This window comes from Equus caballus, chromosome X (assembly GCF_041296265.1).
Source record: "Equus caballus isolate H_3958 breed thoroughbred chromosome X, TB-T2T, whole genome shotgun sequence".
Classification (NCBI taxonomy): Eukaryota; Metazoa; Chordata; class Mammalia; order Perissodactyla; family Equidae; genus Equus; species Equus caballus.
The window spans coordinates 67,755,051-67,782,957 of record NC_091715.1 but is presented as its reverse complement, the minus strand read 5'-3'; the positions used below and the strand labels follow the sequence as shown (position 1 = coordinate 67,782,957).

At 42.2% G+C, this 27,907-nt stretch overlaps 1 protein-coding gene and 1 long non-coding RNA gene across 8 annotated transcripts in view; both read right to left on the bottom strand.

Moving 5' to 3' along the window:
* Positions 1 to 177: 177 nt before the first annotated feature.
* Positions 178 to 15,634, bottom strand: NONO (non-POU domain containing octamer binding). 6 transcript variants are annotated; one of them, XM_070258787.1, is made up of 15 exons: positions 15,605 to 15,632; positions 14,821 to 14,970; positions 14,123 to 14,179; positions 9,636 to 9,663; positions 9,295 to 9,373; positions 9,048 to 9,207; positions 7,890 to 8,083; positions 5,546 to 5,847; positions 4,494 to 4,589; positions 4,100 to 4,296; positions 3,670 to 3,754; positions 3,147 to 3,249; positions 2,528 to 2,567; positions 2,191 to 2,300; positions 178 to 1,198 (listed from the first exon to the last, which is right to left on the bottom strand). In XM_070258787.1, the coding sequence occupies exons 6-15, from the start codon at positions 9,196 to 9,198 to the stop codon at positions 1,064 to 1,066; spliced, it is 1,413 nt and encodes a 470-aa protein (XP_070114888.1). In that variant the 5' UTR covers positions 9,199 to 9,207; positions 9,295 to 9,373; positions 9,636 to 9,663; positions 14,123 to 14,179; positions 14,821 to 14,970; positions 15,605 to 15,632; the 3' UTR covers positions 178 to 1,063. The 6 variants fall into 6 exon arrangements, with proteins under 6 accessions (XP_070114888.1, XP_070114886.1, XP_070114885.1 ...); XM_070258785.1 differs by lacking the exon at positions 15,605 to 15,632 and having other exon boundaries at positions 9,586 to 9,663; positions 14,821 to 14,959; XM_070258784.1 differs by lacking the exons at positions 9,295 to 9,373; positions 9,636 to 9,663 and having other exon boundaries at positions 15,605 to 15,634.
* Positions 15,635 to 20,338: 4,704 nt separating this feature from the next.
* LOC111771543 (uncharacterized) overlaps positions 20,339 to 27,907 on the bottom strand; it is a 14,090-nt gene continuing 6,521 nt past the window's right edge. The window contains exons 4-6 of one of the 2 annotated variants that reach the window (XR_011435118.1): positions 25,971 to 26,066; positions 24,419 to 24,587; positions 20,339 to 23,712 (exon numbers count right to left, since the gene is read on the bottom strand). This is a non-coding gene — a long non-coding RNA (uncharacterized lncRNA). The remainder of the gene's footprint in view (positions 23,713 to 24,418; positions 24,588 to 25,970; positions 26,067 to 27,907) is intronic. The other variant, XR_002805417.2, reaches the window with a different exon arrangement.

Genomic DNA, 27,907 nt, shown 5'->3' with positions numbered 1-27,907 from the left:
TACTGCCAAAAGTACAGATCTTTGTCAACCACAGTATGCATTCAACCTCCCCGTGTTTGCCTAGATGGATGATTAATACTTGAAGCAAAAGTTCATAAACGATCATCCTTATAGAGCCCAGTGCTCATATCCTGAGACAGAACTCCCTCCCTTCCCCTTCAAAAATAGCACAGAAAATTAAAAGGCTTAAAATGTATTTTAATAAGTTGATGCTGCATTACTGCTCCATTTTTCAGAAAAACTCCAAAGGTATCAGGGACAAATCAAACATGGTACACCAATAAAAAATGCACAGCGTAACTACCTAAGATAGGCAAGGCTAAGAGTTACTGTCCCACCTTCAGCACACAGCAACCCTGTTCCCAAGATTGTACTAAGCCTACCAAGAAAAGCTGTGAACAGCAACATCATAGACACAAAAGGGCCATTCCTGGGTTGTCTTCACCCAAGAAAAAGATGGAGGCAAGTTAACACAAGATTTTTTAAAAGATATACTAAAATGAAAATCACTAAGAGAAAACGTCTTCCTTAGGACATGAAGGGGTAATATATGGGATATAACAGAACCGTATGCACGTTGTCTGTGACCTCTGCGGACATTTGCCTGAATTCCCACCTGGGAGTGAATGGAGCAATGGGGCTAAGGTCATTGGGGGACATTTGGTTTTTTGTGGTATATGTGGCAGTGTCTCAGGGATTGGGGGGTGTATGAATGAGAAAGCAAACAAAACAGGATGGACAAAGAATGGAATGATTAAGATTAATGGGGGCTCTAACTGGATCCATTTTGCCATGGTTCCCCCCCAGGCCCTCAACAATCACATGAGACTTCAGGAATGCACCACACAGAATTGATTAAACGAAATACCACACAGAACTGATTTGTTACATATCGCCCCTCCCTTGCCCTCTGCCTCCAGCATACTCCCTAGAGTAAGTTGTACAGGCAGGGAAGACCTAACTATTGGGAGGAATCCCTAACACTTTTCCAGGGTAGAATTCTGGCTAGTCCAAAAAGGGTCCTTCTTTTAGGGGTTTTGGGAAACTAGACACTGCAATTTTATTAGTATCGGCGACGTTTGTTCGGAGCAAATTCAGCTCCAGGAGCTGCACGGTTGAACGCAGGAGGGGTTCCACCAATTGCCCCAATTCCTTCCATTGTAGCAGCTTGACCAAAGCGTTCAGTTGTTGGTGGGGTCTTAAAGAGAAAAAGAGAGCAATGTTACAATACAACCTATGTCCTAAGCTTCCTACCCATCTGTAGTCCCTCCCCTGGAGGCCAAGTCCACTCAACTATTCGAGGGTCCCGGCACTAGGGGTGACTAAGCCTGTTTAGAACTCTAGCAGATATCGGTGAAAGGAAGGTTGCCTGAATTACGGACCCACCCCACCATCCTACCTTTAACTTTTTATCCTTATTCTTATTGGCTAAGCAATATTACATACTCAATTCCTAGGGTGGATAAGTTCTAGCCAAGTCCTTTTTCCTGAACTAGGTATTTGGACAAGGGCAGACCATCACTCTTCAGTAACCTTAAGCCTATCTAGTTTTAACATTTTGACACTAAAACTAAAACCACCTCAGGACTATATAAGCCATAAAGGCTTCTGGATTCACATCTATTCTATGTGATAATGCCTCACCTTCATTGCCCGCCCTCCAAAAAAGAACCTGTTCACCCAGGGTAGCAAGTAAACAGTTAGACTGGCCAGTCAGACTGAGGCATTTGCTTAACTCTTGATAAAGTATAGTTCGAGACCGGGCTTGCTCAAGATTCAAAAATAGGGGGCCGGCCCAGTGGCTAAGTTGGCGCGTTCCGCTTCTCAGCGGCCTGGGGTTCGCCAGTTCGGATCCCGGGTGCGGACATGGCACTGCTTGGCAAAAAGCCACGCTGTGGTAGGTGTCCCACATATAAAATAGAGGAAGATAGGCATGGATGTTAGCTCAGGGCCAGTCTTCCTCAGCAAAAAGAGGAGGATTAACAGTAGTTAGCTCAGGTCTAATCTTCCTCAAAAAAAAAAAAAAAAAGATTCAAAAATAAAGATCTTGAGGTTACATTTAATGGATAACAGTGGTCCTAAAGACTGATATCTGAAGCAAAATCATGGCAGGCCCAGAGACTATGAAGGCAATGTCCTTTCTCTTTGTATCACCATTCTGAGTTAGTGTAGGATCCTGCAGATTATTACCAATCCCAAGGTTCCATCTGGCATCATAGTAGCAGGTCCTGGAGGAGCTGGGGTACCAGCTGGCACAGGAGCAGGGGGCATGGCGCCTCTGTTGTTTATGCCCATAGCACCTGAAAAGCAGAGTAGTGCGATCAGTACAGGAGACAGAGATTCGGTCTCTTTCTGTGCCAAAGGAAACAATTCAGTAAGACCTTTAGGCTAAGACATGTTACCCCCAAAAAACAATGCTCCTGGAAATGTCAATCCTTTAAATCTGGACTGGGTAGGAGAAACCACATAATTCATGAGAGATGAGACAAAAAAGGAAATCAGAGCCATTAACCTCTTAAGTCCTTACCTCCCATAGCCATCTGGCCCATCCGTATCTCCTGCTCTCTCTGAAAAACAAAAAACACTCAAGACAGTCCAAGACAGCACTGCATACTACCACAATCCACTGAGGACCAGACACTAAGGGAAGCAGATAGAGTGATAACACATCTCATGTGCACTGAGACCAAGCTGAGAAACACTGACAACAGCTCCTTGCTAGTTGTGCAGTGAGTTCAAGGTCAGAGCCTCCTAATCAGGAACAGGAGGAGAGGTGAAAGGAAAGGGGGAGAGACAGTTGATTTCTTCCAGGGCTGCAACCTGTACAACTTCCAGGACATCAGAAGACTAGTCAAGGTTGCTACAAGACTGAATATATCTCATCCTACAGTCACTGAGTCTAAACAGCATTCACTGGCCCTAGCTTTTCATTCTAAATTGCCAGTGAGGAATTTGGGAGTTGAAAGGGAGAAACTCCCTTTCAAACCTCACCTTTCCTTCCTATGAATTCTTCTTTCTAAAAGGAGTCTCATGGAACAGAAGAATTGGTCATAACCTGGTATATTTTATAGTCTTAGCGGACAATTCACGGTGGGTTTGTCATATGATGACTGGCCTGATACATTATGGGCACATGGGAGATATACCGCATCAGGGAAGGTTCCCTTGAATCCTTCCTGCTGTCGCCGCATCATTTCTTCCTGTTGTCGTCGCATCTCTTCCTCCCGGCGCCTGCGCTCCTCCTCCTGCCTACAGAGTCACCAAGGTATTTAAGCAGAGGCCTTCCAGAACTTGAGCAAATTATCTAAAAAGGGGACTCAGCCAAGAAGATCAAGAGTCTACTGAAAACTATCATAGCTCTCCAGGAAACTCACTGTTAAATGTGCCCAGCCCCAAAGCAACCCAAATGTGTCCTTCAGGGAAAAAAGTTCTTTTCCCAAAGGAGCCTCATGAGACCAGCACTCAGCTCCTTTCTCTTTAGTGCAACCTTGGCAATTCTTAGAACCACGGGCAGCTGAGACACTGCCCATTCAAAGAGAGAACTTGAGAAGCAGCCAGGAAATACGTGCCAACGTATTTACAGATGCATGAGGTAGCAGAGCGGTAGGAAGCAGGAGTGAGACAGTACCTTTCAGAGCTGTCAGAGACAAAGGCTTTGGGAACAGTTACCTGAGCTCCAGCTGCTTTCGCTTTTGCACTTCTTGGTTGTGCAGCTCTTCCATCCTCCGAAGTTCTTCTTGGCGCCTCATCAAATCTAGAAAAACAACAGACTGATTGAGAGTATTTTTCATTCTCCTCAGATAGGCCCAATAATTTTCCATAAATAAAGATCCAGAAACCAAAGGGGATATATAATCCCTGAGTGGCCATCCAAGGTATCCAGATTCCAAAAATGAAGTCAAACCTATTATTTCCTTCTCCACAGAATCCAGTATTCTCTGCCACACCTCCAAGCTCATTTGCCTACCAAGATCAACAAAATATTTCAGAGAATAAAAGTAGAGGTTTAGGCCTTTCTCTACTGATTGATACAAGGAAACTCCTGAAAAAAGTTATTTTGTCCTCCTTCCAGTTTTAGGACTTAAAGGCCTATACTCACCCTGCCTCATCAGCATGACCTGGTGCTCATGGCGAGCAGCCTCCATCTCCATCTCCAGCTTCTCACGCGCTTCCTTGATGTTGCGGTCCACTTGGTCCTGCTGCTGCTTCTCCATCTCAATGAGTGCCTTCCAGCGCATGGCATACTCATACTCAAAGGAGCCAGGCTGTGCAAATCTTGGTGGCTGCTCTCGCTCCCTATAAATAAGGTTCCTGGGTTACTAAAACTTTGTCCAAGATTCCCCCAACTCATAAACACTGCATTCCTGCTGAGGGCCAAGATAATGGCTGCCAGTGAACACATATACTAAAAACCTGCCTCTTTTACACATCCCTTTACAAGCTTCCTTAAGAATAGGCAAACATCAAACAAGGAATCTGTCAGCACCACATACTTGTGAAATTGCTGGTTCTTTATAACCAGCTTCTCTGGAAGTCCCTCTTCATCATCTAACTGGTCCATGGGCTCCACAGTCACAGGCCGAGGAAATCTGGGAGAAAGAAAGAAACTTCAGTGTTAATCAACTATACCCTACCCTAGACTTCCTCTCCACATCTGCCACTGGCACAAGGAACTAGTTAGGGGTCAGGACTGCACAATTAAACATCCTTCTGAAAGGGCTTTAAATCCAGCCCCAAGTAACCAAGTCCTTTTAATGGCATTATGTGGCACCTGGGGTTGATAGCATGGAGTCAGGCTTCAGATCTCCGCATACAGCCTTAAAAAAGATATTCAAAGTAGATAGATATGGTACTTCAGTACAGCATAAATATCCAGACGACGACTTGGGGTAAATACTAAGAGAGATGTTGTGTGCAGACAACAACTTTTCAGAGTTCTAAAACTTCAAAGTAAGGGGAAATTTAACACTGATTAAATGACAATCTACTGAAGACTGAAAAGCTTTTTTCTTTTGTTTTTTTAAGATTTTCTTTCCCCTTTTCTCCCCAAAAGCCCCCTGGTACATAGTTGTATATTTTAGTTGTGGGTTGAAAAGGTTTATTTCTTAATCCTCACACCATTCCCATTAACTTAGAATTACATTGAAACCCATACTACAAAGCTGAACTAGTATCAAAATTTTTCTTTTTGGGGGGGGGGGGGCAAGACTAGCCCTGAGCTAACTACTGCCAGTCCTCCTCTTTTTTGCTGAGGAAGCCTGGCCCTGAGCTAACATCCATGCCCATCTTCCTCTACTTTATATGTGGGATGCCTACCACAGCATGGCACGCCAAGCGGTGCCATGTCCGCACCCGGGATCCGAACCGGCGAACCCCGGGCCGCCGAGAAGCGGAACATGCGAACTTAACCGCTGCGCCACTGGGCCAGCCCAGTATCAAAAATTTTTAAATGAACACAGGAATATGGTTCCTAGAGGCTAACTTCCCAGACCACAGGAGGAAGTAGCAATCTAAGGTCTATTTCTGAAAACGAGCCCTCACTCACGTGGTTAGCAGGAAGGAGCCTTCACTGCATCTATCCAGAGCTTTCCGAGCAGCTGGCTTCCCTGAGAATTCAACGATGCCTTTTCCTGAGGGCCTTCCTCGATCATCCACAATGACTACAGCCCTCTCCACCTGGCCGAACACAGAAAAGGCTTCCTCTAGCAGTTCGTTGGACACATACTGAGGAAGGTTTCGGACAGTAAGGGATGCACTATGGCAGGCAAAGCGCACACGCAGCTGCTTTCCACGGAGTGGCATGTTGTCCAGCTCCACTTTGGCAATCTCCGCTAGGGTTCGTGTTTCCTAGGAAGCAGAGGAAAATTAGAGTAACTCAGTGTGACAAGGACTACTCGCACAGCCATCAAGAGTCTAAAGTAGCATAGCTCAATACAAAATGTCTCTAAAAAACCTTGGCGACATGCATACAAAGAAACATGGATAGAACTGGAAGAATGGAATTTGTGTGTTTCAGATAACTCTTTGGATAGCCTAATTCCTCTGATGACCTTGCAATAAATCAACTGGAAATTCTAGAAGTTACTACTACTTACATGGTATCACAGATTATTTCCCAAAGTGGTAAACGATCATCTGGACAATAATGACCAGCCTAAAACCTACCCTTACAATTCAGCAGCCAGAACAGTTTAATTTTCGCTAACTATATACACAAGTTTAACCAGAAGTGCTTATGCCCTCAAGAGGCCTCTTTAGAACCACAGACCTTGATGGGACTCCCTTCATGTTACTAAAGAGGAATCTGAGTCCCAGAGAAAATGACTTGCCTGTATAGTCTTGAGTTAGTGGTAGATCTGGAATGAAAACTAGTTCTGACCACCACGTCCAGTGATCTTGCTAGCACATTTATGTTCCTCATTTATGGAGATAGATAATTCCTAGAAAAGTTTCCCCCATACACTTAAACATGTTTCCTAAATCAGATTTCTAAAAAAGATTTACACTTAAAAATGGTTAAGTGCTAAATTTTTTTTTGAGTTCATAATAGTTTACCATCAATGTGAGATTTCAGTTGTACATTATTTCTTGACTGTCACCACATAAGCGCTCCCCTTCACCCCCTGTGCCCCGCCAGCCCCCTTCCCCTGATAACCACTGAACTATTTAGTTTGTCCATGTCTTTGTTTATATTCCACATGAGTGAAATCATCTGGTGTTTGTCCTTCTCAAATTTTATGTGTATTTTAACACAATTAAAACTTCCAAAAAAAAATAGATACAAATAAAACTGTCCCCTGGGGCCAGCCCCATGGCCAAGTGGTTAAGTTCGCCTGCTCCGCTCTGGCGGCCCAGGGTTTCACTGGTTCGGATCCTCGGCGCGGACATGGCACCGCTTGTCAGGCCATGCTGAGGCGGCATCCCACATGCCACAACTAGAAGGATCCGCAACTAAAATATACAACTATGTACTGGGGGGATTTCGGGAGAAAAAGCAGGAAAAAAAAAAAAGATTGGCAACATTTGTTAGCTCAGGTGCCAATCTTTAAAAAAAAACAAACAAAAACTGTCTCCTCATGGTTTGAAGTCTTTTTTTTTTTTTTTTTTTTAAGATTGGCACCTGAGCTAACATCTGTTGCCAATCTTCTTTTTCTTCCCTTCTCCCCAAAGCCCCTCCAGGCTTCATAGTTGTATATTCTAGTTGTGACTGCCTCTGGTTGTGCTATGTGGGACACTGCCTCATCGTGGCTTCATGAGCGGTGCCACACCCGCACCCAGGATCCGAACCAGCAAAACCCTGGGGCACTGAAGCAGAGCGCGTGAACTTAACCACTCGGCCACTGGGCCGGCCCCTGAAGAGTCTTAAGTAAGACAATACATGTGTAAGGGCTTTGGAAATAAACTATATAAACCTTGATCATTACTAAAATAAAAACCTTTTTCATTTTTTCTGGAAAAAAATTATCAAACATACTAAAATATTTATGGGAGGGTAGTAAATAGGGAAAAGATACAGATAAAACAAGATTAACTATGAATTGATATTTATTGAAGCTGGGCAATGAGTATGTGCAGGTTTATTACACTATTCTGTCTACTTCTGTATGTTTGAAATTTCCCAGCTAAAACCAAGAAAGTTCCAAAGGGCATACTTTAGCCCCAGTATCCTAGGCAAATAAACCTATGTTGTCCTTCAAACAACACAAAACTCTATGAGGAAAAATAAAAACAAAATCTGCATTTTTTGTTTTATTCCACCAACTACAACTACAAGCTTTTAATAAACAGACCATCTGAGAATTATTTCCACTGCCTAATTTTCCATATCCATTATTCCCCAGCTTCCCCACCTTTTAGAGCACATACTCTAAAAGCCCACAGTTGCTCACCAAGCGGATAAAGCCAAAGCCCTTATCCTTATGAATGAAGACTTCGCCTGCCTTCCCATATTTCTCAAATAGTTTCCTCATTTCCTCCTCAGTGATGTCAGGAGGAAGATTGCCCACAAAGAGCCGGCTACGTTGGGTGAAGGTCTTCTCTCCTGGTTTCCTAAAATTCTTCAGGTCAATAGTCAAGCCTTCATCTGAGAGAAGACACATAGTCACTCAAAAGACTGGGGAAAGAGATTTACAGTCACATTCTCAAAGAGCTACAACTGCTGCTAGACTAGGAAACCTAATTGCTGTAGAAAAAGTCAAACACCATTTCCCAATGCAATCTATCCATTAACTACTTATCAGTAAACTGCACCTTAGAACATGAAAGCGTACAGATCTGGGGGACTTCTCAACAGCTCTTCTATGGGCCAGGAGCCAACCTAGACTAAGTCAAAGATAGAAAGACAATGCAGGAGCTATCGGCCAAAGAGAAAATTAAGCAAGTCAAGGAGTCTTATGTCAGAAGGGATCAGGATTTTTAAATTTAAAACACAACTGCTCCATTTTCCCAATCTCTCACCAATCTTCTTAACCTTAACAGTTCCCATTTCAGGCTTGGGGTAATGGAATGAAAAGAAATGAGTTATGAAAGAGTATTCTTTGTAGGAATCTCTGGAAATAAAGAAGGTTGAGGTTGGTTCTAGTCTTAGAGGCACACAATAGGTGCTCAAAGTTTGCTGAATGAATGAGAATGTACCGTTAAAGACTTTTTACTCTAATTAAAAAGGGGCTGGCACAGGCCCCAGACTAAAAGTATAATACTCAGCACCAGACTTCTCCATTAAGTCTTAAAGACTTGTTCTGTATTCTCTAACTATCAGCCATCTGATGATTACCTCTAAGAACCAAGCTCCGAGCAGGTATCTTTTAGCAGTAGAATGTGCCAACACAGCAAAGCAACCTGTACTCAGCTGCTATCCTACAACATGTCTGCTCCCTGTTTCAGAGACTCAGTCTTTTGCTAAGTATTAAGAAGTAAATAGGGAAAAGGAGAACAAAGGTGTGCCACAAAGACCTATTCCTTTTTAATCCCAAGAGACTAATCTAAAAACCAAGAAACCATTCCCAAGAGGGAACCTATTTCTACCCCGTTACCTAATATGCACTCACTTTGGCTGCTGGCTTGTTGACCATTTGCAGGGATGGGTGGTGGCGGTGGCTGCTGCTGTTGCTGCTGGTGGTGTTGCTGGTGGTGATGCTGATGATGCTTCCTTGGAGTATGGTTTTGCTTCTCCAAGTTAAAGGTTTTATTGCTCTGCATTTTTGCACCCTAAAAAGAAAAAGTGGACCGTCAAATACATCCAGTGCTTAGAATGCAATCCCTCACCTTCCCGATGACCTATATGTCATTAATCACCTTTCATATCCTGGCTTTTGCTAGATCCAAACAATTGGTTATTCTGAACAAGTATGGTGAAGGACTATAACTCAAAAATCTAAAAATAATCAGACATTAGCAGTTATGTTGCACATAAGAACTAGACAAGTACTAGATGAGAACAGCTTGCACTAGAATGACTTGAGGAACCTTCCAGTTTAATAATTCTACCTATGAATAGGTAAGTACTTTTCCAAAAGAACTACCCTCCCCCAATAGCCCTATCATAACGTTAAAGCACATTTTAAAAACACAATGAATGAAACAGACTCTACTTATCACAAGGACAAGGACTAATAAGTCTTGTTCTTCTCTGGCACCTTGCACAGTCCTGGCCTGCAGGAGATACTGTGGAATGAACGCAGGAAAAACATGGGCTGTGGAGTTTTGAAGCACGGTCCTACTGCTTACTTAATAGCTACATACTACTTAGTTAATTACTTCTGCACTGGTTTCTTAAGCTACTATAAAGAGGATAATAAAAATAGCTACCTCTCAAGGTAGCTATGAGGATTAATAAATGTGAAAACACGAGTTCAGTACTGGCATACAGTAAATACTGTTAATAATCACAACGGAAAGATAAATAGCTACCAAAGCAACAAAAACAGCAAATACAAAACGATGAACATGCAATCATAAAATGTTAAATTCTGTCAACTAAAGATCAACGTAAGATTAAAAGAAAACAAAATGAAGATTCCTGGTACAATCCAGACTGAATTCAAAAGTGAATAGTTTTAAAACGGCAATTTTCTAATTGATCAAGTTAACAAGCCGAGGACAGTCTTCCTCATCCAAGGCCAGTTCCTCAGTCAACGAAATAAAAGGGCAAAGTCAATCCTAAATCCTCTCCCCTAAACACAAGACCCTCTAGTCAGAATTTAGCTGAAAGATGCAGAAAAGGACCTTTTCATGAATGCTGTATTGTTATCGTTATATGATTCCTTTAAAATAGAGAAAATTAGGGGCTGGCCCCGTGGCCGTGGTTAAGTCTGTGCGCTCCGCTGCTGGCGGCCCAGTGTTTCGTTGGTTCGAATCCTGGGCACGGACATGGCACTGCTCATCAAACCACGCTGAGGCAGCGTCCCACATGCTACAACTAGAAGGACCCACAACGAAGAATATACAACTATGTACTGGGGGGCTTTGGGGAGACAAAGGAAAAAATAAAATCTTTAAAAAAAAAAACAGAGAAAATTATATCCCTCAGACGAAGAAAATGTGACAAAGGCTTGATAACTGTTGATTTTGGAGGATGGGTATATGAGAATACTTTTATGTGTATGAAAACTTCCCTAATACATTTTATATCATATCCTACCAAAACTGAAAACATCAATGCAATTCTGTATCCACAAGCTGTTTCATAGTAGGTCACCAGAACCATCAAGATGTCCATATTCTTTAACTCAGGAATCTACTCCTACAAATTTATCCTAAGAATATAATTTTAAAATTTAAAAACTATGTCCATGAAATAGTCACTGTAACGGCCTTTATGGTAACAAAACAATAAAAATGACCTAAATACCCAGGAGCATGGTTTTTAATAAATCATGGTACATCTATATAATGGAATTAGTTACACAGCATTAAAAATTATGAAGACAATGTAAACATGAAAAACGTTTGATGCTTTAAGAGGGAAAGGATTTTGGGGAAAAAAATGCCATGAATGTAGACAAGGAATAGGAAGTGGGCAAAAATGAAAAGTGCCCTGCTTATAGGTTATTGATAATTATTTTACTATTTTTTTTTTCTTTTTTACTATTTCAGTCAAAAAATATTCACTGAATGCTTACTATCTGCTAGGCACTATTCTAGGTGCTTGGGCTGCATCAATGAGGAAAGCAAAGATTCTTGCCTCCACATAGTACTTAAAGAGGTGTAAGCGCCATGGGAAAATAAAGAATGGGGGTGGGGGGGCAAAGCGGATAGGGAGTAGAAGGGGGGGATGGCCGTTATAAAGAGAGCTGTGAGGTAGGTCTCCCTGGAAAGTTGACATTTAAGCCAAAGCTTGAATTTTTCTCACTTATATAACTCCATCAATCTTATGTTTCTCATTAATAAGGTACCTCTTACAAACTACAGAAATATAATATAGAAAACTTATATGTAATATAGGAATGTAATATAAAATCTTTAATATAGAAAACTTAGAAATAAAAACAAAAAATAAAAATCCAACGATTCACCGTTAAAAAATAGTCACTGTTAACATTTTGGTATACCCTTCCAGTCACTGATTTACATATTTATATGTAGTCTAAATGGGATATTGTAAAAACTATTTTGCAACCTGCCTTTTCTACTTTATGATACATGATGAACAGCTTTCATGTCACTAAATCTTCTACATTAATTGTTAATGGACACAGTATTCAGCTGTCAACCAAGCCCCTATTGTGTTGGACAGTTGAGTTGTTTCTAATTTTTCACCATTATAAACAATGCTCATAGCTAAATCTTGGGCACATCCATGAGTAAATATTCTTCCCACAATTTCCATTTTTGCTTATTTACCTTCCAAAATATACATTTATCATTTCAATAACCGCAATCATAATGCACCATTGTATATTCCGCTTTTTCTCATTTCTATAGCATCAATTAACATTTTTAATGGCTACATAAAGTCCACCTGGATGTACACTAATTTACTAAATTACTCCCTACTCTGAAACATTTAGGTTATTTCCTTAGGATACATTTTAAAAATAGAATAATTGAATCTATCTTTGTGACGCTTGCCACTAATGCAGCATTGTTTTCTCAAAAAATTCTAACAACTTTTAACACCATGAATAGGCGTAGCAGTTTCACAGCAAACGGGATACCAAAAAAACAAAAGGAAAGAAAGGAAATCATGTTTTTAAAAATAAGATATAAAAGTAGGAAATTAAAACATACAAAATTTAAAGTCTACCCCAGCAAGAGTTAAGGTGAACACTAGAATCAGGTCTTTCCCTATTTGAGTCCCAGGTATTAAACACCTCCCTTCCCCTGACCCCAAAGTGGCCTACAGCAGAAACGCGAATTATCCTCACAGCCATTTCTCCAACTACAATTCTTCTTACCACCTCTGGCTAGAATCCAAGGAATCTCTTTTTTTTCTTCAGCCTTTAATTTAGGAGTCAGTAGCCCTAGCCTCAGTACTTTGCATCCCATTCAGGAATCCACAATTTATATTTACATGTTAATAGAAATCCTTATAGAGACTCATTCAAAACTGAAATAGTAAAAACTATACATTTACATCTTAACTACACCTCCACTCCATTTCAAGGCCATGTTACAACTTCTTAGGAGAAATGACGTACCTCCTTGAGAATAAAGTGCTGGGATGTTCTAAACCATTTAAGATTACTTCAAGGGAGGTTATTTTTGGTTTTAGAAAGTGTAAATTGTAGCTCGGTAGTTAAGATGATAATACCAGATATTTATCAACCATTATATGCTAGGCACTAAGTCTGCATTATCTCATTTAGTGCTCACAACTATTATTCTTCCGGATAAGAAAACTGACGCCCACCCAAGGTCCCAGAGTGTGATGGAGCATGGAGTGGAACTCAGGTCTGTTGAACTCTAAAGCTCATATTCATCACTATGCTACTAGCTTTGTAATCAAACTCACCTTGATTTCAGAGTTTACAGTCTAACAAACTTACTAGCCATGTCACCTAACTTCTGAGCCTCAGTTTCCTCATTTGTAAGATGGGGGGGGACAATATCTACCCCACAGGACTGGTTATTTTAAGGACTAAATGAGATCATGTACACAGCAGGCACTTGTTCCTGCTGGCAATCACTACTCCTCTTTCCACATATGGTGGGTGCTCCAGTTAGACAAATGCCATCAATTACATTCTTCCTCCGCTCTTCTGGATTCTTTCTGCAGAAACCATTTTTTTATAACCAAATTGCCTACTTTTGTGTTTTTGAATAAATGCTTCCATAATGCTCATCTTTCTAATCTTTCCCTTCAGTTTATTCTTTCCCAAGCAGGCACTCAAGGTGAAGACTAAATTAACATTGCATAAATTACCTAAAACAGTGTCCACAAAATAGCAAGTACTCTCAGTAAGTATTGTCTCTATCACCTACTTCGGATGACGACCACCAACAGAATCTGGAAATATGTGCAGAAATCTCCTGAGTAATAAATTCACTGACCCCTAACCATTGGGCCTCTGAGAACAAAGCACGAAAATCAGCAGCAAAGACCTCTGTCTATTTATCTGTCCTAAAGACTAACCCCGACGAAGGACTCTCTTGAGAGAAAATATGGATTGCTGGTTTAGAAAGACTGGCGCTATTGGGCACGCCACAGTTGCACAAATGTTGTTTAGGTACAGGATCAAACACGACATCACGCACACTTGAAATCTAGATAAACGTCCCCTCAGTTTTCAGAAAAAGGATCAACTTTTTCAGCGGGAACAGCGGGGAAAATCTGGTGAAAGTCTACCAGACAGAGATGGCCGCGTAGACACGGACCGGCCTGCAGGCTGCAGAACGCAGCGACACGGTGAAACCCTTCTCTAAGAGCTTCTCAGGCCCTTTCGTTTAATAACAAGGAAGTTGGACAAAGACACAGTGTAAATCTAGCCAGCGTCCCCCGCACCAGAGTCGCCAGATTTGTCAAATAAAAATACACAACATACAGTTAAATTTAGATTTCAGATTGAAAATGATTTTTAAGTATACGTCCCATGCAACATATACGAAATAATTTGTCTACGTGAAATTCACACTGAACCGGGCATCCTGCATTTTCTCTGGCAACTCTGCCCCCTACACCTACCTCAACTTCCACTGAAGACAGCCAAGAGCCTCCCGGTCCTCTGTAAGCTCGACCTCTCTGTTAAGAACACAAAGAACGGTGTCGGCTTACAAGAGTTCCTCCAAAGGCAGAATACCCGATAAGAAATCCACGAAATTCATTTCCATTTTAAAAAGTGATGCTATCAACGGGTCGAGTAACCAGGCAACAGGAGGCAAGAAAAGGGCCTGCAGGGGCCTGCCTCGGAGGCGGCGGGCGGGCGAGCCGCGGCACCTCCCGGCGGGGAGCTCGGACAAAGCCCGCCGGCCGGGCCGCCGCTCCCGCGCGCGGCGTTAAAGGCCCCGCGAGGCCGCGAGGAGCAGCGCCGAGCCAGCGCCTCCCCCGCCCCGCGCCGCTCCGGGCCCGCAGGCCAGGGCGACGCCAGGGCCGGGGCACTTCCTGACGGGGCTCCGACTCAAAGACCAGTCGCACAAAGGAGCGGGGCGGGAAAGGAAACGAAAGCCAGGTGAAGGCAGGCGGCCAGGCCACTTGAGAGCGACAGGCCCCCGCGGGTGGGCTGAGGAGGCCGTGTGGCGGCGGGGACAAGGCCTCAAGGGGCCTTGGGACCAAGGGCCAACCTCCCTCCAAATCGAGCCTCGCCCTTAGCCTCTTCCTTCACCGATTGTCGCGAGAAACCCTACTCCCCTCTCAAACAAGCACTCTGTCGTCCCCAAACTCACCCTCCACCGACTGTTTTCTCCTCAGAGTAACGGCGACGCTACACGGCCTCTACCGTCCCGAGAAAAGAGCGCGCGACCGCCGGAAACGAGCCGACGGAGCTCGGCGCCTCCCAAGGGGTACAAAGTGGCCTTCTCGACTGGTTATGTGACCTGCCAATCAAGGTTTATCTTCAGAGGCGGAATCGTTTTTCCGCCATTTCTTCGATTCTATTGGCTACCGAAGGCGAAAGACTGGAATTCGTGTGAACGACAGATGGGGACAAAGAGCGAGGCTTTGTACCTAATGCGCATGCACGAGTTGCGTCCGCTAGAGACCAAAAAAAAAAGAAGGGGGGAGGGGGATGGAGGGGATGGAAGGGTAGGGAGGGGGATGGAGGGTCGGAAGGAGAAACATAAACGGACTAACCGAAAGACTCAAAGACCAAGTGATGGGAGGGGGAAAAAGGAAGAGAGAGGAAAGTGGAGAGAGAGAAGGGGAGAAAATGTGCACGTAGGCGTGCTCTGAGAATTCCTGCACTGCGCCTGTGCAAGAAGCAAGAGTAACAATGTCATTATATTCAGTGTAGTACATCTAGCCTTTTCCTACTGAAAAAATGCCCCGCCATGTTTCTTTTTTCACACTTCCTCATTAGGGCTTGCACTCTGACACTCCATACTTAATCAGATTTCTAGTTGCTCCTCCTGCTGCCAGGTCTGCTCATGAAGTCCAGCTGAAATAGTCATCACTCTGGTTATGGTTATGGTTATGGTTATAGAAATGGGGGCGGGGGGGGGCGATTGCTACCTTAGTCTCTATGTGATGACACAGAATTGTAAACAGCACCCTCATTTCCATGGTAACCAGGGAACCCAGAGGTCCAAACACCACTGTTGCTCCTGTGATTTACAGAGAGATTCCACAGGTGTCATCATTGCCATGGATACATTGTTGGCCTCCAGATCAGACTGATTTTGTAAGCCATAGGACGCCAATCAGGTAATCACCTTCATTTTTCAGTCTTGCCTAACTAGCCCTGTGGTTAATCAAGGGCTACAAGGCTCAACTGATAGGAGTTTGTAGTTAATTCCCACTAATTAACTAATTCACACTCAGGGTTTCAGTGTCCCAATTCGCTCCACCTTACAGGGGACGCAGTGATCAAGACCTGCGCTGTCCAATAGAAACTTCTGCAATGATAGTAATGTTCTATATCTGCTCTGTTCAGTACAGTAGCTACTGGTCATATGTGGCCATTGAGGGCTTGAACTATGATAAGTACGACTGAGGAACTGAATTATTAATTCTATTTCATTTTAATTAGCTAAAATTTAAATAGTCACATATGGCTAATGGCTACCATACTGGACATACCTAGACCAATGGTTCTCAAACTTTTTGAGAATAAATAACACCTCTATTATGAAAAAAGAAATATTACCTCTATTCTGAAAAAGACTTTTTTTTTCCTGCTCATGGAAAAAAAAAATCAAACAATACCCAAGAGTATAAAGACAAATGTCTCTCCCTCTGCTCATGTCAATGGTTACAATTAGGACCACTTTCTTGCATTTCTATTCTCTGTGTTTGTGCTGTCCTGGTCAAAGAGAAATGTTTATACTTTTGTTTTTTGGTGTGGAAGATTGGCCCTGAGCTAACGTCTGTTGCCAATCCTCCTCTTTTTGCTTGAGGAAGATTGTGGCTGAGCTAACATCTGTGCCAATCTTCCTCTATTTTGCACGTGGGATGCCGCCACAGCATGGCTTAATGAGTGGTGTGTAAGTCCATGTCCAGGATCCAAATCTGCAAACCCTGGGCCGCTGAAGTGGAGCACACAAACTCAAGCCCACCATGCCAACGGGCTGGCCCCATTTATACTTTTTTTGTACATGTACAATTAAGCTATACATACTTTTCTGAGTCATGACTTTCCCACTTAAAAAATACTTTAATTGGAGATAGCCCAGTGGCACAATGGTTAAGTGCACACGTTCTGCTTTGGCAGGCCGGGGTTCACCGGTTCGGATCCCGGGTGCGGACATGGCACCACTTGGCAAGCCATGCTGTGGCAGGCGTCCCACATATAACATAGAGGAAGATGGGCACGGATGTTACCTCAGGGCCAGTCTTCCTCAGCAAAAAGAGGAGGATTGGCAGCAGTTAGCTCAGGGCTAATCTTCCTCAAAAAAAAAACCAAAAACTTTAGCTATCTTTCCATATAAATGCATAAAGATCTATGAGGCATTTTTATTTTTGGTGAGGAAGATTGTCCCTGAGCTATCATCTATGCCAATCTTCCTCTATTTTGTATGTGGGATGCCACCACAGCATGACTTGTTGAGCAGTGTGTAGGTCCGTGCCCGGGATCCAAACCTGTGAACGCCGGGCCGCCGAAGCGGAGTGTGAGAACTTAACCATTATACCACCAGACCAGCCCCTAGGAGGACTTTTTAAATATCAAATATTTTATAGACTCCCACGTGATGGTTTTTTCTATCTGTTGAGTTAAAAAATACATAGTTACAAAAAAGCTACTATAGATTCAATAATATTTTAATGAATTTGTACTTAATCACAATAACTGTTTACATTGGAAAACCAAAGTAGCAAATTGAAAGAAAAATTTTTGTACATTTGTGTATCTTCTCAAGGTAATCACAACATAAGCAGAGAAATGTTAATATAAACAAATAATTGCAATACTATAGGCAAATAAAGTAATTGCAGCATATTAGAGGTAAAGTAACCCAAAGGCAGCACAGCTCTGCTTGAGTGGAGCAGGAATGGCTTCACAGGAAAGAAGACCTTTGAATCGGGTCTTAACCAAGAGGTTGAAGTCGGAGAGAACAATGTGCAAAGGGTCAGAGGCAGAATGACCTATGTTTTAGGTAATTTGTCATGACTGAAGAGAAGTGGGGAGGCTGAGTGAAAGGAAATTAGGCTAGAGAGATGGACATAGGCCAAATAATTAAGGGCCTGTGCCATGCTTAGAAGTTTGTACTTTCATCTGTAGGTGATGGGGAGACATTGAGGTTTTTTAAAAAAAACATGGTTTTTTTTCTGATCATAAAAGTAATATATGTTTATTGAGGGGAAAATTCGAAAATACACAGAAGTATAAAAATCATCATAATCCCACTATGTAGAAATAACTGTTAACATTTTGATATATTTTCTTCCAGACTATCTATCACAGATATACACGTTTGTGTGTTCAGATATATAGAGAGAGTGAGAGTGAGAGAGAAAGAGACTGAGAGAGACAAAGAGAATAATTTTTTCCCATGTATGATAGTTTTGAACTTCAGAAAGATCACTGTATTAGTTTCCTGAGGCTGCTGTAAAAAATTACCACAAACTTGGTGGCTAAAACAACAGAAACTTATTCTCTCACAGTTCTTGAAGCCAGAAGTCTGAAATCAGTATCACTGAGATAAAATCAAGGTGCTAGCAGGGCCAGGATCCCTCAGGAGGCTCTAGCGGACCCTGTTTCTTGTCTCTTCCAGCTTCTGGTGGCTGCTGGCATTCCTTACTTTGTGTCTGCATCACTCCAGTTTCTGCCTCCGTGGTCACATGGCCTTTTCCTCTTCTCTGTGTGTCAAATCTCCCTCTGCCTCTCTCTTATAAGAACCCTTGTCATTGCATTTAGGGTCCACCTGGATAATCTCCCCATTTTAAGATTCTTAACTTAAGGGCTGGCCCGGTAGCACAGCGGTTAAGTGCACACGTTCTGCTTTGGCGGCCTGGGGTTTGCCGCTTCAGATCCTGGGTGCGGACAGGGCACAGCTTGGCAAGCCATGTTGTGGTAGGCATCCCACAAGTAAAGTAGAGGAAGATGGGCACGGATGTTAGCTCAAGGCCAGTCTTCCTCAGCAAAAAGAGGAGGATTGGCGGCAGATGTTAGCTCAGGGCTGATCTTCCTCAAAAAAAAAAAAAAGATTCTTAATCACATATGCAAAGTTCTACTTTTTTTTTTTCCATATAAGGTAACATTCACAGGCTCCGGGAATTAGGACATGGACATCTTTTGGGGGGTCATTATTCAGCTTACCACAATCATCCTGGCAACAGTTTGTAGAGAAGATTGGAGGAGATAAGCTAGGAGATGGGGACACCAGTTAGAATACAATAATAATAATTTCAAATGACAGATGAGGAAGGCCTGAACTAAGACAGTAGTTGTAGGGATAGAGAAGAGGAAACCAAATCCAAATATTTAGAAGGTAGGATCAAAGGGACTTAACAACCAATTAAATGTAGGGGGTAAGCAGTAGAAGACTAGAATGATTCCCAGGTTTCTGTTTTGGGTGCCTGGTTGTCTGGTTGTGCCACTAGCCAGGACAGGAAATAGAGGAGGCAGAGGACCACTGGGGGGAAAGTCAATCAGTGCAGTTTTGGTCAAGTTGAGTTCAAGGTGAGAGGAGCCAGCCAAGCAACAGAGAAGAAGGATCCAAGCGAGGCTCTGAGAGGTCAATTATCGTTATCAATCACATAATATTTATTGAATACTTTCAAGATACTGAATATAATAATATGGGGTTTATCAGTACTAAAGATTTATGTCCTCAATAAATTATCAAGTAACTAGATAAACAGGCAACATCAATCAGGAAAAAGTGAACAGCCTAGTTTGCAAGACTCTGTCTAAAGGACAGTAAGTGGATGCCACCTGTATTCAACATTGTACTAGAGGTTCTAGCCAGAGCAATTGACAAGAAAAAGAAATAAAAGTATTCAAAATGTAAAGGAAGAAGTAAAACTATCTTTATTTGCAGATGGCATGATCTTGTATATAGAAAATCCTAAGGAATCCACTAAAAAATATATTAGAACTAATAAACGAGTTTGGCAGGGTTGCAGGATACAAGATCGATATACAGAAGTCAATTGTATTTCTATACATTTGCAATGAACAATTAGAAAATGAAATTAAGAAACAACTCCATTTACAATAACATGAAAAAGAATAAAATGGGGGGCCGGCTCCGTGGCCGAGTAAAGTTCGCACACTCCCCTTTGGCAGCCCAGGGTTTTGCTGGTTCGAATCCTAGGCACAGACATGGCACCGCTCGTCAGGCCATGCTGAGGTGGCGTCCCACATTGCACAACCAGAGGCACATCACAACTAGAATATACCACTATGTACTGAGGGGCTTTGGAGAGAAGAAAACATAAATTAAAAAAAAAAAAAAAGATTGGCAACAGTTGTTAGCTCAGGTGCCAATCTTTAAAAAAAAAAAGAACAAAATGCTTAGGGACAAATTTAACAAAAGAAACGTAAAACATACTTGGAAAACTACAAAACATTGTTGAAATAAATTCAAGAAGATCTAAATAAATGGACTTTGATTAATCAGATAAGTGTTAGCAAGGATGTGGAGAAACTAGAACTCTGCTGGTGGGAATATAAAATAGTGTAGGTACTTTGGAAGACAGTCTGGCAGTTCATCAAACAATTAGACATGAAGTTAGCATATGATCCAGAAATTCCACTCCTGGTTATCTACACAAGAGAACTGAAAACACATGTTCACACAAAAAAATGTATATACGAATGTTTATAGCAGCATTATTCATAATAGGCAAAAGGTACAGCAACTGATGAATAGTTTAAAAAATATGGTATATCCATACAATGGGATATTATTTAGCCATAAAAAGAATGAAGTACTGATACACGCTACAAATGGATGGACCTTGAAATCATTATGCTAAATGAAAACAGCCAGTCACAAAAGACCACATATTATATGATTCCATTCATATGAAATGTCCAGAATAGGTGAATCTATGGAGACAGAAAGTAAAGTAGTGCTTGCATAGGGCTGTAGAGGATGGGGAGATGGGGGAAGATAGCTAAAGGGTACAGGGTTTCTTTTTTAAATGAAAAGTTTGTAAAATCAACTGTGACAATGGTTGCACATAACTGTGAATATACTAAAATCCATTGAATTGTACACTTTAAATGGGCAAATTGTGTAGTATATTAATTCTATCTCAATAAAGCTCTTATTTGTAAAAAGAAGTGGGACTCAAAGAAGTAATATGAACCTAAGTTTATTTCCCAAGGGACAGTGCCATAGAAGAAAGTCCTGTAGAGACCTTGGGACTGACATAGACCTATGTGTGTCTCACAAAGTCAGTTGATCTCCTGTAGAGTTAATTGGGATATGTTGCCTCCAAAGTTCGGAGAGATGTTTGGACAGGAGAGAGTGAATATTAAAGAGTGAAGTATAGTTAGAATTACACTATTAAGTCAGACTGCCACCACTGGACTTGCTGATAAGGAGGAATAGGTGACTTTTCACTACATTACAGTTATTTTTCTTTTTAAAGATAAAGATGAAGATTTCTTATCTTTGCCTGCCTGCCTTTGCTCCCCTATTGTTTCACTCTTCTCTCTTTCCTTATTAAGTCTTATAGAAATATTACTACAATTTGAGTTCACTGGGGCTTTTTTCCCTTCTCTCTCCTTTATTCATTTGTCCATCAAGTCACCCAATAAACATTTACTGAGTATCTATCAGGGACTATTCTAGATGCTAGAGATAGAGATGAGTAAGAACTGGTCCCTATCGCTGAGGAGCTCACAGGTTAGTATTTTCCCAACATCTCCCTAAATACAGAGTTCCTTTTCTTCATTTCAGGGCATTTTAGAATGGTATAAAACATTAAATAAGAATCCATGTGTTTCAAGAACTGGTTCTAAAGAGTGAACCTCGTTCTAATCAAATGACTGCCAAATAGTACCTCCATTTGTTTGATCAAGTTATATGTAGCCTTGCCTGTGGTGAAAAAATAAAAGTTTGACATCCAGCAGTACTTAGTTAAATAAAGCATGGTATGTCCAAATGATGCAATAACTTAGAGCCATTACAGTTATGTTGTAGAACACGTTACTGGGCGAACGCTCACTGCCTGACGTGCATAGAAGCTAATACTGCAGCACTGGCTTTTGAGAGAAGAGCAAGCTTTATTACATGGCTGACTAGCAAGGAGACAGGAGGCAAGGCTCAACTCTGTCTCCCAGAGCTGAAGTGAGGACAGAATTTAAGGAGCTGGGAGTGGGAGTGGTTATACAAAATGCTAACTTGGTGGAATCTGATTGGAGGGTGGAACTGTAACAGTCTTGTAAGTCTGATGTGCTACACATCAAGGGACCCCTCACTTCTTATTAGGTTCCTCATTCTTCTTTTTCTTTATATTGAGTTCTGTAGTTGGGGAAGTTTTGGTTCCTAGGCAGCTCGAGGTCATCTGAAGACAAGGTTTCCATCTTCTGAGCATGCTCCAGCTACATGATTTACAGTTTTTGCTCGTTACCCCTGTCGAACAACTTTTGATATAACATTGTCATTGATACAACAGGATACAAGAAGGCCAGTACAAATTGGCCTATGATAGTTACAAATCCCCCCTTTTCTTTGTCCATTCCTTGTTCTTGAGGGATTAGGGACAGCAACTGTTCTAGCTACTTCCTGCTGGTTAGGGGTGCAGATTTAGGCTTTGAAGAATGAAATTGTTTCTCATTTAATTGCAAATATCTGGGGGTCCCAGAGTCCGGGACTTTATATTGAATGATCCTCATATGCTTTGAGGGTGTGGGTTTAAGAATACAAGACATACAGCAAATACAGAATTTGACAAGAAGGAATATGAGTCCTAACAAACACAAAATAACAATACCCAACTTAAGTAACCCTTCCAGTATAGACCTTATTCCTGCTGGGATCCATGAGAAGATATTTCTTATGAGATTAAACCCAGGTTCTTAGGGTGACACTTGTTGGAGCCAGGTTGCCTGTTGTCTAATTTTATCTATATGAGTTTTAACCTCTGAAGAGGTATTAATATAGATGCAACAGGAAGAGTTTGCTATGGCGCAAACACCTCCTTGCTCAGCTAGGATGTAATCTAGAGCAACCTGGTTATCTAATACTACTTTAGCCAAGGAATCTAATACTTTTTACTGGGTGGCTAAGGCTTGGACCGTTTCTCTGGCTAACATTCCTAAGGTGAGAGAGAGATTTCTAATCATACGTTCTTGAGCTGCCAGTCCCCACCAGGGCAATAGAGTTTGTCCAAAGAAACATCCAGCAGAATCGGGATGACCTCCAGGCAAGTATTTGTCAGGCATTCCCCAGATTAAATTTCCATCTAATATAGATCTTTTAGTTCTAGCAAAATGTTTAAAGGAACTAGTCCAATGCCAGGCTTTGCTTGAGTTATGTACAGAGAAAGGAGTGCCTAAGTATCCAAATAGACAAGTACCTCCTGTGCACCAGCTATCAAGGCATTTATAGGCCCAGGGTTGCTGTTTGGACCCACAGACAAAGGTGTACCCTAAGGGGGCACATAGGATGCTGGACATATTGTTAAAATTTAGGCTTCCATTTTTGGGGATTTTATCTAGGACACGGTCTAGCCAGGGGTCAGTGTGCAGCAGCATCCTGGAGGAATCATTTAATCTGCACATAGGCAGAGGTGTGGGTGCCCCTTGAAAATATGTTTTTTCTTGTCTTATATTTATACATAGTGGAGTGTTTCGATTTTTGTCAGTTTGGTTGAAACACTTAGATATTAGATATGGGAGGGACACAGGCTGGGAAAAATAGGTACAGTTTTTACAATATCCTAACCAAAAGGCACCTAGACAATAGTAGTCATCAGGGTCGTTCTTTTGATCTGAGGACACAGGAAGAGGACCAAATTTAGGCTCAGTTAAGAGAAAACAGGGGCTGGCCCCCTGGCCGAGTGGTTAAGTTCGCACGCTCCGCTGCAGGCAGCCCAGTGTTTTGTTGGTTCGAATCCTGGGCGCAGACATGGCACTGCTCATCAAACCACGCTGAGGCGGCATCCCACATGCCACAACTAGAAGGACCCACAACGAAGAATATTCAACTATGTACCGGGGGGCTCTGGGGAGAAAAAGGAAAAAAATAAAATCTTTTAAAAAAAAGAAAGAAAAAACAGGGGACAGGAGATCTGTCGATCAACCTGACCCTATAAGTTACTTCTAAAGGTTTTTTGTCATGGGTCATTGTGAAATTGGGCACACTTGAGAAATTGGTTACTGGCATTATTATAGGGTCATTATGATCAGGTGCTGAGCAGGGTTTTGGGTGGCAGATCTAACAGTCAGTAAGGTTTCCAGATTTTGAAAGAGCCTGTGAAATTCTTATTAAGGAATCACCTTTCCAAGCCTGAGAGGCTAGGGCAAACAAAAGAACACAGCAAAGGAAGGTAGGGGACATTTTATATAGGCCTCTCCCAGGATCTTGGGTTAAGCTGTCTCCTTCAGCTGTTGGCTGCTTCTGGCCTCTCACCGGATCAGGCAGAGGCTGGTAACAGGAACAGGAATAGCTTATTATTTATCTGGAGATTCAAGAGTCCCCTCAGTTGTATCATTTGTTTTCTCTTGTTTCTGAAAGTAACTTTAGATCAGTTAAAGGTTCACAAGAACACTCTTGGGTGGAAAAGTCAGCCTTAGGCCTCCATGGCCATCTAGTATTTGGATGATTTTGTCCTTCTGCCTCCTGTTGTCCGTGAAGGGCGTGACCTGTATGGTAATGATAAAGGGGATGAGGGAAATCCTGACTAGAAATGGGTATAATTTTTACTCACGAGCGATGCATACAAGGTGTAACTCCTTTTAATTTAACTGAAGAGTATGTAACCAGAAGGACTTCATAGGGTCCATTCCACTTAGATTGTAGTTGATCCTCATGGTGTGGATTCTTCCAAGCCTTGAGGAGGACCCAATCACCCAGACTTATACAGTGCAGGGGAATGTCTGTAGGAAACATTAATTGGCTAGAAGCATATTTATGTATAGCAGATAAAGTAGCACCTAGAGACTGTACACATTTTAAAGCATCCAATTCTTTTACAATATGACCATTTTCAAGACTGCAAGAATACTTAGTCTTAAGGAAGGGTCTCCAATATAATATTTCATAGGGGCTCAGTTGAAGCCTACTTCTAGAGGCTACTCTTACCCTAAGTGTGGCAACTGGCAAGACCTTATCCCATGTTAAATTGGTTTCCTGACATATTTTGGCAATTGTTTTCTTTAAGGTATGGTTCATCTTTTCAGTCTTTCCTGTAGACTGAGGTCTCTATGAAGGATGCAACTTCCATTGTATTCCAAGGGCCCCAGACATCGCTTGTGTTCCCTTGGCTATGAAAGCTCCTCCATTGTCACTTTTAATTGAAAGAGGCAGCCCAAAACGAGGGATGACTTCTTTTAGTAAGGCCTTTGTAACTTTGGAAGCCTTTTCCATCCTGCATGCAAAAGCATCAACCCATCCTGTGAAAGTGTCCACAAATACCTATAACTTCCTATGGCTCTTGGCATAACAGTAAAGTCAATTTGCCAATCATCTCCTGGTTCTATCCCTTGGGTTTGTACCCCTTTTATTAATGGAGGTGGCCCAGTATGGTGATTGTTTCTGGTGCAAATCAGGCAATTTTGTATTACCTTTTGGATAGTCCTTCGCATTTGTGGACCAACAACAAATTTTTGTTACCAATGATAAGTTGCATCTCTCCCATAATGGGTTGCTTGATGTAGGTGAGTAATAATTCCTTCTATTAAATGCTCATGGATAAGCACTAGTCCCTGTTCATTATAAACCCAGCCTTCTTTGGTTGTTTGGTACTGATCACCATCTAAGTCTCGAGAGTCAGCACGAAATCCCCATTCATCTGCTCTGTCTAGATCTACTTCTGAATACTGAGGCTTAAACAGGGACAGATCCACACTAGGAATGAGTGCTAGGGCCTTAGGAATTGTGGTTTTGGTTCTGGCTGCCCGTTGTGCAGCCTGATTGGGAAATTATTTCCTTTGGCTATATAACTGTCAGTCTTTTGGTGGCCTGGGCAATATACTATGGCTACTTCTTCTGACATCATAACAGCTTCTAATAAGGCCAGTATCTCTTCTGCATGTTTAATCTCTTTCCTTCCTGATGTTAACAGACCTCTCTCTTTCCATATGGCCCCATGTGCATGCATGACAGAGAAGGCATACTTAGAATCTATATAAATGGCTGCCTTTTTCTTAGCTCCAAGATACAGGGCTCTTGTTAGGGCTATGAGCTCTCCCTTCTGGGCAGACGTACCTGGAGGGAGGGCTTTCGCTTCTAGGACCTCCTGATGAGTTACTATTGCATACCTGGCTTTCCAGAGTCCATGATGCATGAAACTGCTCTCGTCAGTAAACATTTCCATGTCTGGATTTTCCAAAGGCTGATCAGTCAGGTCAGTTCTGCTAGAATAAACCTCTTCAATTATTTGTATACAATAGTAGACAGGTTCTCCTGTCGTCCTGGGGAGCAGGGTGGCCAGGTTTAGGGTAGATACCGCCTTTAATTTTACATTTGGGTTATCCAGTAGTGTGGCCTGATATTTGCCCAATCTTCCTAAAGTAAGCCAATATCCACCTTTTTGTTCAAGTAGAGGTAGCACACAATTTGGAGTGTGCACAATAGTAGGCTGGCCCAGGGTAAATTTTTCAGCCTCTTATAAAAGGTCACAGGTTGTGGCCACAGCCCAGAGGCAACCTGGCCACCCCTGAGTTACAATGTCCAATTGTTTTGAAAAATAAGCTACTGGGGGGCCGGCCCCATGGCCGAGTGGTTAGGTTCATGTGCTCCCCTTTGGCGGCCCAGGGTTTCACCGGTTCGGATCCTGGGCGCGGACATGGCACCGCTCATCAGGCCATGCTGAGGTGGCGTCCCACATAGCACAACCAGAGGGACCTACAACTAGAATATACAACTATGTATGGGGTGGGAGCTTGGGGAAGAAGAAGAAGAAAAAAGAAGACTGGCAACAGGTGTTAGCTCAGGTGGCAATCTTAAAAAAATATTTAGATTTCTTTTTTATTTTTTTCCTTTTTCTCCCCAAAGCCCCCCAGTACATAGTGGTATATTCTTTGTTGTGGGTCCTTCTAGTTGTGGCATGTGGGACGCTGCCTCAGCGTGGTTTGATGAGCAGTGCCATGTCCGCGCCCAGGATTCGAACCAACGAAACACTGGGTCGCCTGCAGCGGAGCGCGTGAACTTAACCACTCAGCCACGGGGCCAGCCCCTAAAAAAATATTTAAAAGAATAAGCTACTGGCCTTCTGGCGGCACCTAAATTCTCAGTTAGCACTCCAAGATTTACTCCTTGTCTTTCACGCACAAAAAGATCAAATGGCTTTTTAATGTCCAGGAGACCAAGTGCTGGGGCTAATGGCTTTTTAATGTCCAGGAGACCAAGTGCTGGGGCTGTTAAAAGTTTCTCCTTGATGGTATGAAATGCCCTACGGCATTCTGTAGTCCAGTCTAATGGCTCATAGTCATTTCCTTTAAGAGCTTCATATACGGGTTTGGCCGTAAGTCCAAAATTAGGAATCCAAATATGACAAAACCCAGCCATTTCTAAAGATCCTTGCTATTGTCTTCTGGTGGTGAGGACAGCCACCCTAGCAAGTGCCTCCCTTTGGTCCAGTAATAAGTTTCTTTGTCTTCTTGATAACTCAAATCCTAAATATTTTACAGTTGGTTGAAAAATTTGTGCCTTCCCCTTGAAGACTCTATATCCCTGTTCTGCCAGAAAGTTTAAAGTAAGGATTGTGTTTTGGTCTGAAGCTTCCTTAGTTTCACTGGCAATCAGTATGCCATCTACATATTGGAGTAAGACTCCCTCATTTAACTGGAGATCCCTTAAGTCCTTGGCTAGGTCTTCCCCAAAGATGGTGGGGGCATTTTTGAATCCTTGTGGGAGTACCATCCAGCAATATTGTTTTACACTAGTCTCTGGATTGTCCCATTCAAAGGCAAATAGTTCCTGAGACGCAGGGGTTAGGAGTACGCAGAAAAAGGTATCTTTTAAGTCTAGAACTGTAAACCAGCAAAAGTCTCCAGATAAAGTTGTAAGCAGAGTATAAGGATTCAGCACCATCGGATGTATATCCTCTACAATTTCGTTAATGGCTTTCAAATCCTGTATAAAACGATAGTCTCTGGTCCTGGGTTTTTGTATGGGAAGGATGGGAGTGTTATATGGGGATTGACATGGTCGGATTAATTGGCATTTAAGAAAGGTAGCTATCAGGGGCTTTATA

Coding starts and splice junctions, on each gene's coding strand:
- NONO (XM_070258784.1), bottom strand. CDS start 9,198: ATGCAGAGCAATAAAACCTTTAACTTGGAGAAGCAAAACCATACTCCA. Junction 2,568..3,146: donor AGGGAACCTTCCCTGATGCG/GTATATCTCCCA, acceptor TTTGTTTTTCAG/AGAGAGCAGGAGATACGGAT. Junction 2,301..2,527: donor GGGCCAGATGGCTATGGGAG/GTAAGGACTTAA, acceptor TCTGCTTTTCAG/GTGCTATGGGCATAAACAAC.